This window comes from Lycorma delicatula, chromosome 1 (assembly GCF_047948215.1).
Source record: "Lycorma delicatula isolate Av1 chromosome 1, ASM4794821v1, whole genome shotgun sequence".
Taxonomy (NCBI): Eukaryota; Metazoa; Arthropoda; class Insecta; order Hemiptera; family Fulgoridae; genus Lycorma; species Lycorma delicatula.
In genome coordinates this window covers 151,965,066-151,980,864 of record NC_134455.1, presented here as the reverse complement: position 1 = coordinate 151,980,864, position 15,799 = coordinate 151,965,066, and the positions used below count along the sequence as shown (strand labels likewise).

The window sequence follows — 15,799 nt, the reverse complement described above, 5'->3', positions numbered from 1 at the left end:
ATTAGAAAAAACATGAAATAGATTTTAAAAAAATCACATGCACACTTTACATCAGTGCACATGCACACACTGACGCCATAATAATAATGTCAAAGATCGACTGAGAAAGAATGACAAGAGTTGTGTAATAAGAAACCTCTCCTCAACATCTTCAGAGCGGGTTTGCATGAACTGACCAGCGTAAGGTATTTTTCTTATTGTACCACAAAAAATAAATAAAAAAAATTAATTAAATACAGAAAAAAATTGCTAGTACACACCGTATGACTCATAAAAATTTATTATAATCAACACAGGATGTCTTATATCCGCTTCAATCATATATTAAATAAAAAAATAAATTATATTAAATGTAAAAAATATGTACTTAAAACGTTTTGTGTATGCTCGGGCTTACATGCGACATGCCCATACTATTGGCACTCTGTCATCAGATGTTTGATTGTCAAGAAAACAAGAGTCGTGCAATGAGAGGTCTTTTCCCACATCTGCGTGGGGTTGCATCACCCGACCAGCTTCTGGTATATACTTATTGAACCGAATGAAACCAGTTATTTCCTCGATTTATAACGGAGTAACTGCGAGTCGTGAGCTGTTTATCATACTTGTTCTTGATTTATATGAGATTGCTACGTCTTGAGTGTTTAGATGATAATTAACCTTCTGATAATAATTATAAGATAACACACCCTAATCCCCAATTCCTTCTAATGAATGGATTTGAGAAAAATGCATTTTTTTCAAATAATTATTTGTGATTCATTGATCAAACTTGTACTGAGCAGATGTGTCCTTTCCTTTGGCACGTCGAGAAAACAGGAAATCATTCAGAGTGAGGAATCTTGTACAGCTTGGTATTTTAGTTATGTACAGGCTGTCTCAAACTATGTTCAAAAAGAGAAGGAACGCGTATCGGGTAAAGAACTAACCAAATTGGTAGAAGCCTTGTTAGAACAAGTAAAATTCCTCACGGCTGGTATTACAGCATTGAGTACTGGCAAGAAGGTGACTTCTGCTAGAAAAACTGATGATAGTTTATCTAAATCTACTTCAGTCATTACACCACCACATCGAGTTCCAACAATCAAGATCCATGTGAACGGATCTACTAAAACATTATCGCCTGATAAGGCTTCTCCGTCCTCGCAGGCTTCCAAGTCCCCTCCACAATCTCGAGGTTTTTACGAGGATATAATGATGGATGAAGTGCCCGAAAAAGCAAAGCACTTCTTCTTAAAGGTCATAAAATCCAAAAAGGAAACCGGACAGTATTTGATAATTAATCTGCACGCAGAGTTTTTATTTATAAAAGGAAAAAATTATTCCTATGGCTACAAATATTATTCAATAGAATGTGCGGTCTTCGTTCTCGCCGTGAGGATATTGAAATCCTAATAAAAGGAAGAAGATTTTTAATACTGTGTCTGCAGGAGACTCACCTCCGTCCACAGGAGAATGTATCCTTTCGCGGTTACGTCTGCAAAAGATACGACCATCAAACTAAGGGCAGAGGGCATGAAGGTATGGCTGTTTTCTTGAAGAAAATCGTATTAGCTGCATGTATTCCGCAAGTGACAAAGATTTCTGCAGTCTCAGAAAAGATATTGGTGCCATTTAAAATTAATATCTGCAACTTATACCTTCCTCCAGATTCCGATATCCGTGAGAATGATCTGCCCAGTCTGTTTTCACAAATTCCTTTGTCCTGCTTAGTAATAGCTGATTTCAATGTCCATCACTACTCATAGGGCTCATCATCACGTTCTTCCCGAGGCACTATACTTATAGATCGACTGAGGTAGAACTTATTGAACGATTGGTCGTATACGTTTGCCATCTTCATCAGGTACATTTTCGTGCATCGATCTGTCCTTATGTTCAGCAACCCTCCCCACGTCTTACCTCACGGAAGCGATCACAGACTGGTTGTCATCTCCGTCGGTAATATTGATGTGGCTCAGTCAGCTATGCAGATGGGTGATTTGGAAAGCAGACTGGATGGACACAAGGATTCCTTTGGCCAGTTCGACAATAGTGATTGTCGTACCACCAACTTTATACACCTGACACTCGAGAGCGCAAATGAATTTAACACTTTAACATCGCCAAGGAGGCCTGCTGTCCTTGATGGATGAAGACTGCAGGCAAGCACTAAGGGATCGGCGCAGGGCTTTATGTAATTTCAATCAAAGACCTACTACTGAATTGCTCTGCGCATTCCACAAAGCGAGGGCTGTTTTCCGTAGAGTGTTTTGGTGTGCTAAACGGAAATCATGACTGAATTACGCCGATACCACTTCTTGGACAATTCCATCATCGGTTGTTTGGAGAAAAACGATTGGGCATGTGTGGATTGGTATAGTCACCGAAGCTGATTGGACTGGAAAATAGTGGAATTCACGTTACCGCGCCAGTTGATGTTATAAACATATTTGGAAGGTCGTTTAGGGCAGTTTCACTTGCATCATTATACTGTCTTGAGTTTGAGATATAAGTTGCAGGTAGAAAATATCCCGTTCATGACTGGAGACTCGCAAAGTGAACATACTATGCCTTGAATAATTCTCATGACACGTTCTCCGGAAAGTGTTACGAATTTGATATCATTTCATCAATTTGAAAGTACTGAATTTGATATCATTTCTCCGGAAATGATATCAAATTCAGTATGTATCACACCTCCCAGATACAGCATTACGACATCTTTTGTGTATCTATAAGAGAATATTCTCTGACCAGATGTTTCCAGATTCTTGGTCAGAAGCATTGGTAATCCCCATACTGAAATGGCTGGTAAAGATAAATAATGTCCTACAAGTTATCATCCTACCTCCTTGACTTTGAACTTTGCACAGTACCCTATGCAAGGTTCTGGAACGAATTATACCTCGAGAGAAATTCTCTGGTTATCCCCGTACAATGCGGTTTCCGCCAAGGTTCTTCGAACCACATGTTCTTCGATCATGTGGTTGCTCTTGAATCTGTTATTCAAAACGCTTTCTTACTTCGCCAACGCCTCGTTGCCTTATTTTTCGATACGCAAAAGGCGTAAATCACGGATTGGAGGAGATGAATCCTAAATAAACTGCATGAATAGGGTATATAAAGGAATTTCTTGCATTTATCAGGGATTTCCTCAGTAGTCGGTCATTTTGTGTTAGAACTGGAACGCAGTATCCGATAATTTTATACTAGAAAATGGAATACCATAGGGAATGTCCTAATTTTAATAAACTGCCGTAGCCATAAATATTTTAACAAACTGCGTTCGAAAACCCATTATGGGTTTATTATTTGTGGATGATTTTTCAATATATAACTAATTTGTATTTTTACTTCCTTGTACGAAGTTAAGGAAGTATTAATCGCGAAAAATTTCGGTTTTCAGATTTCAACGGAAATATTCATTTCGACCACCCCTTAATCCATTTTGACTAGTTTCGGCGTGACGTCTGTACGTACGTACATAATATGTATCTCGCATAATTCAAAACGATTAGCCGTAGAATATTGATATTTTGTATTTAGACTTGTTGTAACATCTAGTTGTGCACCTCCCCATTTGATTGCAATCGACTGGGCCAAAAATGTCTATACAATCAGACCTCTAAATAAAGTGGGATCTCAATTTTGAAACATTTGAATTTTGGACTTTTTCTTAACTGAAGTAATAAGCTTCGTTGAGAGCTTTTCAACAATAAGTGGTACTTATTTTCATTGGTTCCAGAGTTATAGACAAATATAATTTTAATTAATGAAATATTTGGATCTTACAAAAGGAAGGCATATCGGTTCGAATCCGACTTCATATACATATATTTTTTAAAATTTATTTATTTATATATATTGATGGTAAACCAATAACAAGCATGCGGGTTAGATTTCTTGGATTGTGGTTTGATCAACGACTAACATGGTAACACATTTAAAGAAGCTGAAGGTAAAATGTCTAAAAATACTTGACGTTCTTGAGTTCTATCCAATACTTGTTAGGGAGATGATCGTGTATGCACATTGCGCTTCTACTGAGCTCTGGTCCGTTCGCGGTTAGAGTATGGCTGCATGACTTATTCATCGGCATGGATTTCCGCTCCAAAGATTCTCGATGCAGTCCACCATTAATTAATCAGTCTGGCTAGTGGTGAGTTTCGTTTAAGCCCTGTGGTAAGTCTACTATTGAACAGTGGTGGTCATCCCTTTGGAGAGACAAAGCCAAATTATCTGTTTCAATATAGCTCACATTAAAGCGCAACCAAATCATCCTTCTTTTGATGTGGTGTTCTCCAACCCATATGTTAATCTACATCAGGAACATCCGAGAAAAGAGCTCAGCGCCTTCTCTTAACTGTAAATATACAATTATCACCAGTACCTTCTTTAACCTTTAACTCAACATTATTACCCCTTTGGTGTGGCCTTCTCTCATGAATTATTGCTTTAGTTTTGGTCAATATAAAAAAGACCAAATCCGGTTATCTTACGAAACAAGTTTTTTAATATTGTAAATAGCAAAAATCTAGATGTTGTAGTTTATACATACAGTTCCAGACACGATAATTTTGTTGTTTTTTGTGGTTGGCAATAGGACATACATGCTTGGTTCTTCCCAGTATCGCCATTGTTTTTGTCGCGGAGCTGTTTGCAATTAACAAGGCCTTAAATATACTTAGCCCAACATTCCGACATGTACTAGTCTGTTCAGATTCCACGAGTGCCTTGCAAGCCATTAATGAAATGTACTCTAGACACCCTGTTGTCTGTTTCACATAGTCTATCATCTTTGAAATGACTCAACGTAATAAAAGGGTGAGCTTCTGCTGGATCCCCAGTCATATTGAATTTCAGGCAATGAGCGTGCTAATCCTGTGGCAAAAATACTTTCTTCGCAGCCTTCTTTCACTAATCGGGTTGTTTCGAATGATGTTGTATGTTTTCTGAAAGTGTAGTTCATGATGAGGTGGCAGGATGAATGGAATGCTACCATCAACAATAAACTTCATCCTGTTAAGGATTAAGGATTAGCAAAGACAAATAGCTGATGAATGGAGGGATCAACACCTGCTGGGATGTTATTATAGAAATTTCTTTTCATATACTGTATAACCGGGTAACCAGTGCTGTTTCAACATTCTGGTCTCTTGATTTCAAAATTGAGAGTTCTAAGGTTAAGGCAGTTACTTTTGTACAGATCTGAATACTAGATTGTGGATACCAATGTTCTTTAGTGGTTAGGTCTTGTCCTTCAAATAGGTGTTATTTGAAAAAAAAATTCTTATTACAATAATTTATTACTGAATAGTATACTGTTTATAAATTGTGATCCACTGATTAAAATTTTAATCTATCTGCTTATGTAATCCATGAAAGGTCAGTGAATATGGCAGATATTGAATATCCCGTGCGGGTGAGTAATATCTGTCAGTTTGAATGGCAGAATGTGGATATCTGTAATGGCATCAGGAAGAAACTGATTAGATTTATCAGATTACTGTAACTGTGTGCTTACAATTCACCTACATCTGCTGACAGGTGAGATGAGAGAACAGTTCCACTATTGTTTGATAAACATGAAATGTGGGATGAACAGGCTTTCCCATCTTTTGTTCAGTCTCATCAATCACAAAAGTATTCGCAATTACTGTACCTGCATCCACTGTTTCAGCTTATCAGATCTACTTGCTAATAACAAAATATAGAAAACCAACTTTTCAAGTGTCAATATTACAGCACGCAGAGCGTATGGCCTCAATAAGCAGAGAGAATGCGTGATGAGATTAATGGACTACTCATCCACATTCCACGTTCTCTCTGTTGTGTACGCAGACTTTTCGATGGACACTGCTACCCCAAAACCAAACACCAACCTCACAAAGAATATGGCCGAACAGTGTATGTTTGGTAATTTTGATTGATAAGGGGGAGAAGATTTGTGTGTATTCCTGTAATATAACAAGCTACCAGTTTAGATGACAGAGTGGCAGAAAGAATGTTGTGTAATCTAATCTACTGGCATATGATAAACAAGAAGTAGTTTACTAGTTTCTCCAAACAGTTGTACTGTCTCTGTCACAGTTGATTTACTTATGGGTTTTTTGTTTTGAAATTTATTATTAAATAAATTAGATACCTCTTGTAAAGGCCGTAAAATGAGAAGTTAGTAACTTGCATTGTTAAGTGTAATACAAATTGCATTGTAAAGTTAAGCTAATTTACTTCTTTAAATTTATAATTTGATATTTTTTTAATTAAAAAAAAAAAAATATTGTATTTTAGGATTAAAACATTCAATTAAGTTTTAAAATTAAATACTGTGTTTAATAAAAGTAAATAGTATCAGTTAACCTAGCCATTTAATTTATAGTAGTGTTGCAAATTATTAGTAATTGTTTTATTATTACTAGTATTATTTATTACTGTGAAGGTTGTTATTATTAGTGCTTGGCCCATTAATAACAACATTAACTGGATTAATTGTGAAGGTAATATAAAATAAAATATTTTTATTTCGTAAAAAAATAAATATTTAGTATTTTTAATACAAAATCAATTTTTTTAATTTATTTTACAAGGCATTTTGCCTTATTTTATTACTACTGTGACTTTCATTTTTGCAACTTTGATTGCTTATGATTTGACGAGGAAGGAATTTATTGAGAAACAGTTTTCTTCAAAAATTTTACATTAAAATCAAGTATCAGATGTTTACCTTCCTGTTTAAAAAAAAATCTGATTCAATCTGGTAGATCTAAAATGGCAGACAAAATTTTCACATGAACCATAAGTTAATAATTTTTAACTATGTAGATTCTCACTTGTTTCAACCTCCTACTATAAATCAGTTTTGAAATAAGAAGCCATTTCCACAATTTAATATGACCTGGTATATGCATTTGAAAATAAGATGTTTATGCATTAAATTATGAGCTCTGGTCTCCATGACTGAGTAGTAGAATCTCTTTTTTCACCAATTGGGTTTGTCCTGCTCAGGCATGGAATTTTCACATGCACTGCACTGCAGAAAAAACAAATTAATTCATTGTAATACATTGGCAGCTGTTATAGGTGGCTAGCCAGAATAAAACTGAATACTATGGAGTTAGATTGTTGGTGGGTTCTCTCTCTTCCAAGTCAATTATAGATTTTTCTGAAAGTACCAAAGTCCAGAATTCAATGAAGGGAAAACTCTTATGTTTACTTCTCTGTTGTAGAGATGGGCAATGGTTGTATGGGCTAATGATTAGCAAAGACAATTAGCTGATGAATGGAGGGATCAACACCTGCTGGGATAAGGAGATCCCTTTCACCAAGCGCCAACAGCCTCAGGGGTGGATGATTGGGTGAAAACAGGGCACTCCTTTGCCCTTGGTGCTAGAAATGATGCCTAGAGGCAGACGAGCTTAGTGATCAATAACAAAGAACATGCAAGGTAACGAGAAACCAGCATATTAAAAATCTTAGGATATCCCATTCATCAGCAAATATAATGGAGTTTTCTTCAGTTAAATGTCCCACAGGTAAAATAATCCCATACTCCTTCAATCGGATCTCCAAAGGGGGAGAGCTAAAAAGGAATGCAATAAAAAAAGGCTGAGGGAAGAGATGAAGGTAGCAATGCGGAATGTCCAAACACTGTTCCAGATCGGAAACTTGTAAATGTTAAGCTGGAGATGGAGAGAATGGGAATTGATGCATGTGTAGCAGAGATGAGATGGCCCAATCCTGGAAATTTCTCTAGTGGAGACAATAGTATTATTTGGAAAGTAAAGAGGGCCAAGGTGGAGTAGGATTAATACTAATGAAGAATGTAGGATGAAACGTGAAAGATATGTGCAATATAACAAAAGACTGGTTGTAGTGAAAGTGGATACTGTACCAGTCAGCACAATTCTAGTGCAAGTTTATATGCCAACTTCAAGCCAGTCTGAGAAGAGGTAAAGAAAGTTTATGAGGATACTACATAGATTATAAAATGGGTGAAAGGTGACAAAAACCTGACATTACAGGAGATTGGAATGTGGTAGTGGGAGAGGGTACAGTAGGTGATGGAGTGGTCGGAAATTACGGCTTGGGAGTCAGAAATGTCAGAGGTGACTGATTGATTGAATTTTGTACAGAACACAAATTGACAATAGCAAATACAAGGTTGAATCACCACAAGAGAAGTCAGTATATATGGAAGATGCCAGGGGACACGGCTGTTTTCAAATCGATTTCATATTGGCAAAGAGGGATTCAAAAATAAAGTTCAGGGTTACAGAAGTTATCTTGGGGTAGATGTTGAAGTGACCACAGTGCAGTAATAATGAAATGCCACCTCAACCTTAAAAGGTTGTAGGAAAGTATCAGATAAGGAGCAGAATTTTTTAAACAATTTTTTCCAATCATAGTTAAGAAGTGCAATTTAATTATCTCTTTGAACATTCATTCAGTTTTCTATTAAAAATAAACAATATATAGGAAAAATGATATGCATATAATAGATTTTCATTCAGTTTTCTATTAAAAATAAACAATATATAGGAAAAATGATATGCATATAATAGATTTTAGAAGCAATACGTTGAAATTTCCAAGTATAGTTTTGTAGCAAATTTGTTGTAATTTTAAGAGCTATATAAATTATTAAACTGAAATATATATATATTTTATAAACGTAAAAAATGATATACAATAAAGCTTTTATAAACGTAAAAAATGATATACAATAAAGCTTTGAAATTTTGTAAACACCTACCAAAAAAAAAAATTAATTTTTGGATGAATGATAGACGAAGGTGGGCAGAGATAACAAAATAGTATAAAAATATGGTGCGCCATTTGGACTATGTAGACTGACACTTCTTTCTTTTAACTTTATTTCATTTTTTCATTAACCACAGGTACACCTTATTTGTATGCTTAAAACAAAGAGATTAAACAGGTAAATAATATTGTAGGTATTCTCTAATAACATATTTTATTAATGTAATAAATTTTACACGATAAAGAAGATAAAAAAACATAAATATGCATATATATGCACATATCATATTTATACAACTTTGTAACGCGCTTTATTTATACTATGATGGGCATAAGTCTGTAATTTAAGTAATTCTTCCTTAATTAGTCGTGTGATTTCAATTTTTGCTTTGGAGACTGCTAATTCATTTGTACTTTCTATAGCAAGGAATAGTTTGCGTTCACCCTCAGGTGGAGATTTTCCAGGAGGATAATAAGTACCACGTACTGTTATACCAGCTTCTGAATATTCTGATATTTGAGCAAGTGCCTCCTGAAAAAAATAATTAAAATAGATTTATATTATGATTAAAATAACATAAAAGTAGTACAATAACGAATGTAGACAATATAACTGAATGAATTTTATTTTTTTAAGCTATGGTTTTTTTCATAATTATAAACTTCTGCAAAATTTTCCAGTTTGTCTTTGTAATTTATTAAACTTTTGAAGTAAGTTAAGAAAATTTTATTATAGAAATATTCATTTTATTGTTACAAAAGTTGGTATTTTTAAATTCATCTTAAGCACTTTGCTACAAAACAAGGCAAGTATTTCAGCCATTACTTTGGCTAGATGACTGCAGTTTGTAATTATAAATCATAGTTTACAAAAATAAAGCAAAAAAGAAGAAAAGTGATTGAAATTGTTAGGAGAAAAAGTGTAGCAGCTATTAAGATTCTTATTAACACTCCTCTTAAAAATCTATTTTCTTTTTTATTTAATGAAAAATAGGTCCAATACATTTGAAATAAGATATAAAGGTAAATTATTAAAATTAAAAAGATGAATTATAGAAATAAGGATTCTGAAGAAAGAAAATAGTTATAGATCATATATATTATGACACCCCAGGATAGTTAATTGAGATGGAGAAAGCATAAGCATAAAAAAGTTACAAACTTTACCAGTTAAAAAGTTAAAATTTGTAAAGTAAGTAAAAAAAGTCCCACTAAAGCAAGAGGGCTCTTATGCAGAAGTTTAATGTAAAAGTTCAATTTAGCATTATCGTAGTTACAGGTCAGTTTAAAATTCATTAGTCATCATCCACAAAGTTATTTCAATCTGTCTTTTTGTGGTATCTAAAATTTCTAAGAAAACTGTAAAATATATATATGTATATATAATGTATAAAATTTAAATCAAAAGCAACAAATGATGTTTATTGTTTTGTGACATGATAAGTCTGTGAATCTGTCCTTAAGTGCCGCTGTATTTGTTATCAACTATGCACTCCCTGGCTCTTTAGGTTCTGGGGTCCTAAGCATGGAGAATCTGGTGAAATCAGAACTAAACTTACAGAACCAACAATAGAGAATAAGGGATCAAGGATAATAAAGCGGTGGGTGGTGAAAAAGAATGATTCCCTGATGAGATGATCAAGATAGTTTATCTCAATCAAGAAAGAAATAATATTGTTTTTAAACTTCTATGAAGAAAATGTTATTTCTGCTACTTTGTTCTCATCAGCTTTGTTTTTTTTTCAGAGTTTAAGGAAAAACTGTAAAAGTATCATTTACAGAATTTCTAGTTAAATTATTTTGTTCTTTGCTCAACTCACTTTTGTGCTACTCTGATGAAATCAAATCAACAGTGTTTTTAAATAATAAACTACATGGGAATTACTTTGGTGGATTTCAAATTTATTTGGTTGAGGGAGACAATGCATTATAAAATTTTGGTAACTGTACTTAATCTTAAGCAGTAAAATACGCATTAAAATACAGAAAGGCTTGACAATGATGGTTTGTTTATGAACTTTTTTTATTATTCATGTGGTTTTAACACTCACTGCTGTTTAAAAAAGTATTGATATACACGAAAGTTGCAAAATTTTCAAGGTTGGTAAATTACTCGGGGGGTTAAAGTTGAAAATTTAAATGTAAGTAACAAAATAGTACATTATTAATAGAGAAAGCTGCAGAAAATTTTGAGGAAATTTAAACCATTACGTCTATGTTCGCCAACTCATATGTGCAATGTGTATAAGCTCATATGCAAAAAGGCAGAAAAAAAATCAATTTCCCTTTAAAAATCTCGACTGATAGTGACCGGAACGCAGCGCAGTTATATCTTGTAAATTTCTTAATGAAAATCATTAGACTATGTCTGCCAGTATAGATACACCTTTTTTGTTTGTCTAAGCCCAATTTACAAAGGGTGGACACCAGAAGATAATAGCTGAAAAAAGATGTGTAAAAAATAAATAAATATGAATAATATACAATGCCGATTACAATGTAAGTAAACAACAAATTAATTTTTAATTTTTATAATCTCATTGAAAACTACAATTTGATTAACCCTGAAAAATAGACGTAATGTTATTACTTACATTGTAATTGGTATTGTACGTGTTATTCATATTTATTTATTTTTTACACATCTTTTTTCAACTATTATCTTCTGGTGTCTGCCCTTTGGAAAATGGGCAGACAAATTTTACAAAATATAATTACTGTTAGATGAAAACATCTCACATATTTTATACAATACAATATTATACATCATTGCTCACTCCATGCAAACTTTCCTCATCATTATTGATTGTTATCTGACATTCTCCAAAACAGTATCATCATCATCATTATGAAATATAATTTCACTAATACTAAAGGTAGTTGATCACCACTAAACCATAAAAATTCAATTTATCATAATTATTTAAAAGCCATCCGTGCTCTTCTAGTATCAATTGCGATGGAAAACACTTGTAAAATCTTTGCCAGGTATTACAAACATAGTGAGCTCTTAAAATGTGCTATTCAGAATAGCAAGATGAATCAAAACTTTAAGAACTTGTGATCAAAATTTTTTAAATATTTCTTTTTAAACAGTTAATGTAATAAGTTTTCAAAAATAATTTAAATTGAGCTTTATTATTTTCAGACCATGACAAATTACCTATAAAAGTTTTAAGCTCTATAAAGGTTATTTGCATTTCTTCGAATTCCTAAAGAAATTTAAATGGATGCAAATTTCCCTTTCTATAAAGTTTGGATTATATCACTCACATCCTGTAAAGGTATGAAATCCAAGAAGTGCTTTGCAGAGAGATTAACACCTATTAACTCCATATTCAATTGAAATATGCAATTAGATTTAATGTTATGAAAATTTCCTAATAGTATAACAGAAATATCTATATATCAGAACACTTTATTGAATTATTAGCATCATGATCAAATTTACAAATATGAAAAACTATTTTCATGTATGCTTATTCATGATTAGTACAAGAAAACTCTTCACTGATTGACTGTGTGAGTTGGCAATTAAAAACTTTCCATGAATAACATTTATCAAAATTCACAAAAATAGTTAGTTACTAGTTACTCCAATGATTTATTAAAAATTAATTAATGTAATTGCTTGGAAAAGTCAGTGGGTGTCAGTTGACCCAAAAATGACGAAGTAACAATAAGAGCTTCCTCTTTGTGAACTGTAATCTTTAACAGAAGGTTGAAAGTATTGTAAAAAATTAAGTGAACGATTATTAGTGATGGTTTGCAATATCTTTTTTAAAAATATTTCCAAATGTTTGAGGAATATAGAATGTAACATATAAAACTCATCTACTACTATTATAAGGTATAGGTATTAAAATCTGGCTACTTTCAACCTCTAAACATTTCATCAATTTAGATTTCATTATTTCTTCTGGTTACACGAGACAAAATTAAGCATTTTCTTATGAGATACTCTCTTCAAACCAAAATCAAGATTCACTACATTCTGAAATAAATTTTTCCTTCAGCTCATTGCCTTTCTTTTCTGCACTCAAAAGAAAATCAGCTACTTCATCTGGCAGATCGTCCTGTTGCAATATTATCCAGTAAAGTCCATCTCAATGCACTCGAGAGAATTTATGTTATTTTGTACAACAAATATAAAACATATAATAACAAATATGAAATAGATATAAATTTCTTCACTTTTTTTAACTCCGTTTCATTGAGAACGTGTGAAATTATTTTTGATTTGATTGCATGACTTCCAGACCATTGCTGGTGAGCAGATATTGAATTTGTAAAATGAGTACCACCGGTGAGTCTTCTAGCAGCATCAGCATTTATGGTCAGTACTAAAGTAAGATCTACAGAAATTTTCGAAAAAGATTTTTCTGTTCTTTTTACAATGAAAAATCCTTTTAAAATCTTCAGCTAATGATGGATAATGTTGTTGCTTACATTTTAATCAGTATTATACATATTATCTTAATATAACAACTATTATCTTCCATTTTGGTGTCTGTCCTTTGGAAAATTGGCTTAAGACATAAACAAAAAAGTTGTATCTACAGTGACGGACATACCCTAATGATTTTCAATAAAAAATTTCCAAGATATCATTGAGGTTGATAGAAAACTGTGCTGCATTCACTTTCAATCGAGATTTATTTCTGCCTTTTTGTGTATGAGCTTAATGCTTATAAACATTGTACATATGAGTTGGCAGACATAGACCTTATGATTTAATTTCCTTAAAATTTTCTAAACATTGAGGCTTTCCACCAGCAACTTATCTTCCACTCAGTTTTCCATCATTACGCATGGAGTGTAGTAACAATATCCTATATCCTCTACTTACATTAAATTTTCAACTTTATACAGAGCGTTTTACCAAACGTTCGAACATTTTTCAACTTTCACCCGCTACAACAGTTTCCAATGCTCCACACTGCTTTCCGCCATGATTTATTTACAATCAATGAAAGTATTACTACTATTTTGAGCAATTTTATCCATAGGCATAGTAAAAAAAAGGCCCTTAAAATTTTAAGTTTACCACTGCTTTTGGGAAACCTAAAATTACAACCTAATTTGTATTAATAATATTAACAAAATTATTACACTACTGAGAACTTTCTAAGTAACAATAAAATGACATTTTCTCAAAAATTAAACTATAAATCAGAGATCTTAACTACTACTGATAATATAAAAAAAATCTGTCTTGCTTTTATTTGACACATTTGCAGGTAATCTCATATACAAAATATCCATGAAAAAACTTTCTAGACATGTTCTACTGGTGAAAATAATGAAAAAAGTGCCGGCCTGGTGTCGCTTTGTTTTCAAGTTATGACTAAGATTTTGTCTGAATTTCAGCTCTTTGTGGTTTCTTATGTAGATTTTGTCTGAATTTCAGCTCTTTGTGGTTTCTTATGTAGATTTTGTCTGAATTTCAGCTCTTTGTGGTTTCTTATGTAATTTGAGCTGGGAAATAGGATAAAATAGGTTCCACAACTGTAACTCTAGTAGTTTTAAAAATATTCAATGAACACAAAATTTGGTGTTGATAAAACAAGTCTTTTTTTTTGGTTTGTAGTATACAATAGCTTTGTTTAATGACTAAAATACGTAAGATCTAATGTAAATACAGCCAATAAAAAGTAAATAAAAACTTTTAAAAATCTGTTTTTTATTGCAGCAAAACAGATGAAAGATAGAGAGAAAATTATATTATTCTTTCTATGTCTAATAAACATTATTCTTAATATAGCAAGTCAAAAAAATTATTCATTTCATTTGATCGATTAATTTCATTTCATGAAATGATAAATGGTAACAGAATAACAAACTTCAGTTTGTTATTCACTCTGCCCAAAGTAAAATATTTCCGGTGGCTTTCTGTATCATCTCAGGATCATTTCATATAAATTCAATAACATTTTGTATTTTAATAAGCACTTCTTTAGTAATAACTTTTTGTTGATATACTATTGTTTTCATATGACCCCAAATAAAATAATATAGTGATGTTATGTGATCATGGTGGCCAATTGACTGGTCCACTATGTCCAATCCAGTTTAAGAAATTAGCATCAGCTACTCAAGAAAAACGTGACGTACCATTGTGCGGGAAAATTACTAATTAAGAAGAAATTTGCTATCAATAAATTAGAATAAATTTACTTTTGTTCAAATTTATTTTTGTTCAAGATATTGTACAGCCTCAAATAAAGCCAGCAATTATTTTTCAAGAAATGAATGTATGTATCTCCATAAAGTTTTCATTGAAAACAAATTGTTCCAGAATTTTGTCATAAATAATGCCATGTTAAATATAAATAAAAACTTAACTCCTTAATTTGGATCAAAAAAATTACAGTAGGGCTACTTTTTATAAGAGCTGAAATCCAGGCGAAATCATTTGCTAGCTGTAACTTGAAAACAAAGTGATTACAGATTTTTATTTATATGAACTTTTTTCATTATTTTCACTAGTAGAACATGTCTTAAAAGTTTTTCAGTTTCTTCGTAGGACACTGTATAAACATCCTTTTTGTAAAATTGGATTAAAATGAGTAATTTATAGATTAAGAGATTATTTTTTAATTAAATTAATTTTTTTTTTAATTTTCATTTATTATTGACTACAAATAGTCATTAATATATACCTAAAAGTTAATATATACAATACCTTTGAAGTAACTCTCCATCTTGTCTGTTGTGGGAAATCATTAATTTCAAGTTCCTCTTCATATTTACGGAATGTTTCAACAGCTTCTTCTTCAGGCTTATCTTCCTCTTCACGAGGTTGATAATTCAACCTTGTATTCAATTTTGCTGCTAGCTGTTCAGCAACAGTCTTAGCCTGACAAAGAAAATAAGAAATAAATATTAAAAATTAAAAAACATGAATGCTAAAAAACCACTGCTCTTAAATAATATAATGAAATGCTGAAGAGAGTTAGAAGAGATGAAATGCGGAACGGAACAGTAGTACAAATAAATGTTGACTGAATATGAAAGAAGTCTGAAAATAGCAGTAGAACAAACAACTGACTTTCCT

The 15,799-nt window shown here is 32.4% G+C and overlaps 1 protein-coding gene across 2 annotated transcripts in view; it reads right to left on the bottom strand.

Moving 5' to 3' along the window:
• Window positions 1–8,939: 8,939 nt before the first annotated feature.
• Window positions 8,940–15,799, bottom strand: part of Prp5 (pre-mRNA processing factor 5) — a 122,305-nt gene continuing 115,445 nt past the window's right edge. For both annotated transcript variants that reach the window (XM_075365141.1, XM_075365132.1), the window contains 2 exons: window positions 15,428–15,601; window positions 8,940–9,274 (listed from right to left, as the gene is read on the bottom strand). In XM_075365141.1, coding sequence (XP_075221256.1) covers window positions 9,032–9,274; window positions 15,428–15,601 — 417 coding nt within the window. In that variant the 3' untranslated portion in view covers window positions 8,940–9,031. The remainder of the gene's footprint in view (window positions 9,275–15,427; window positions 15,602–15,799) is intronic.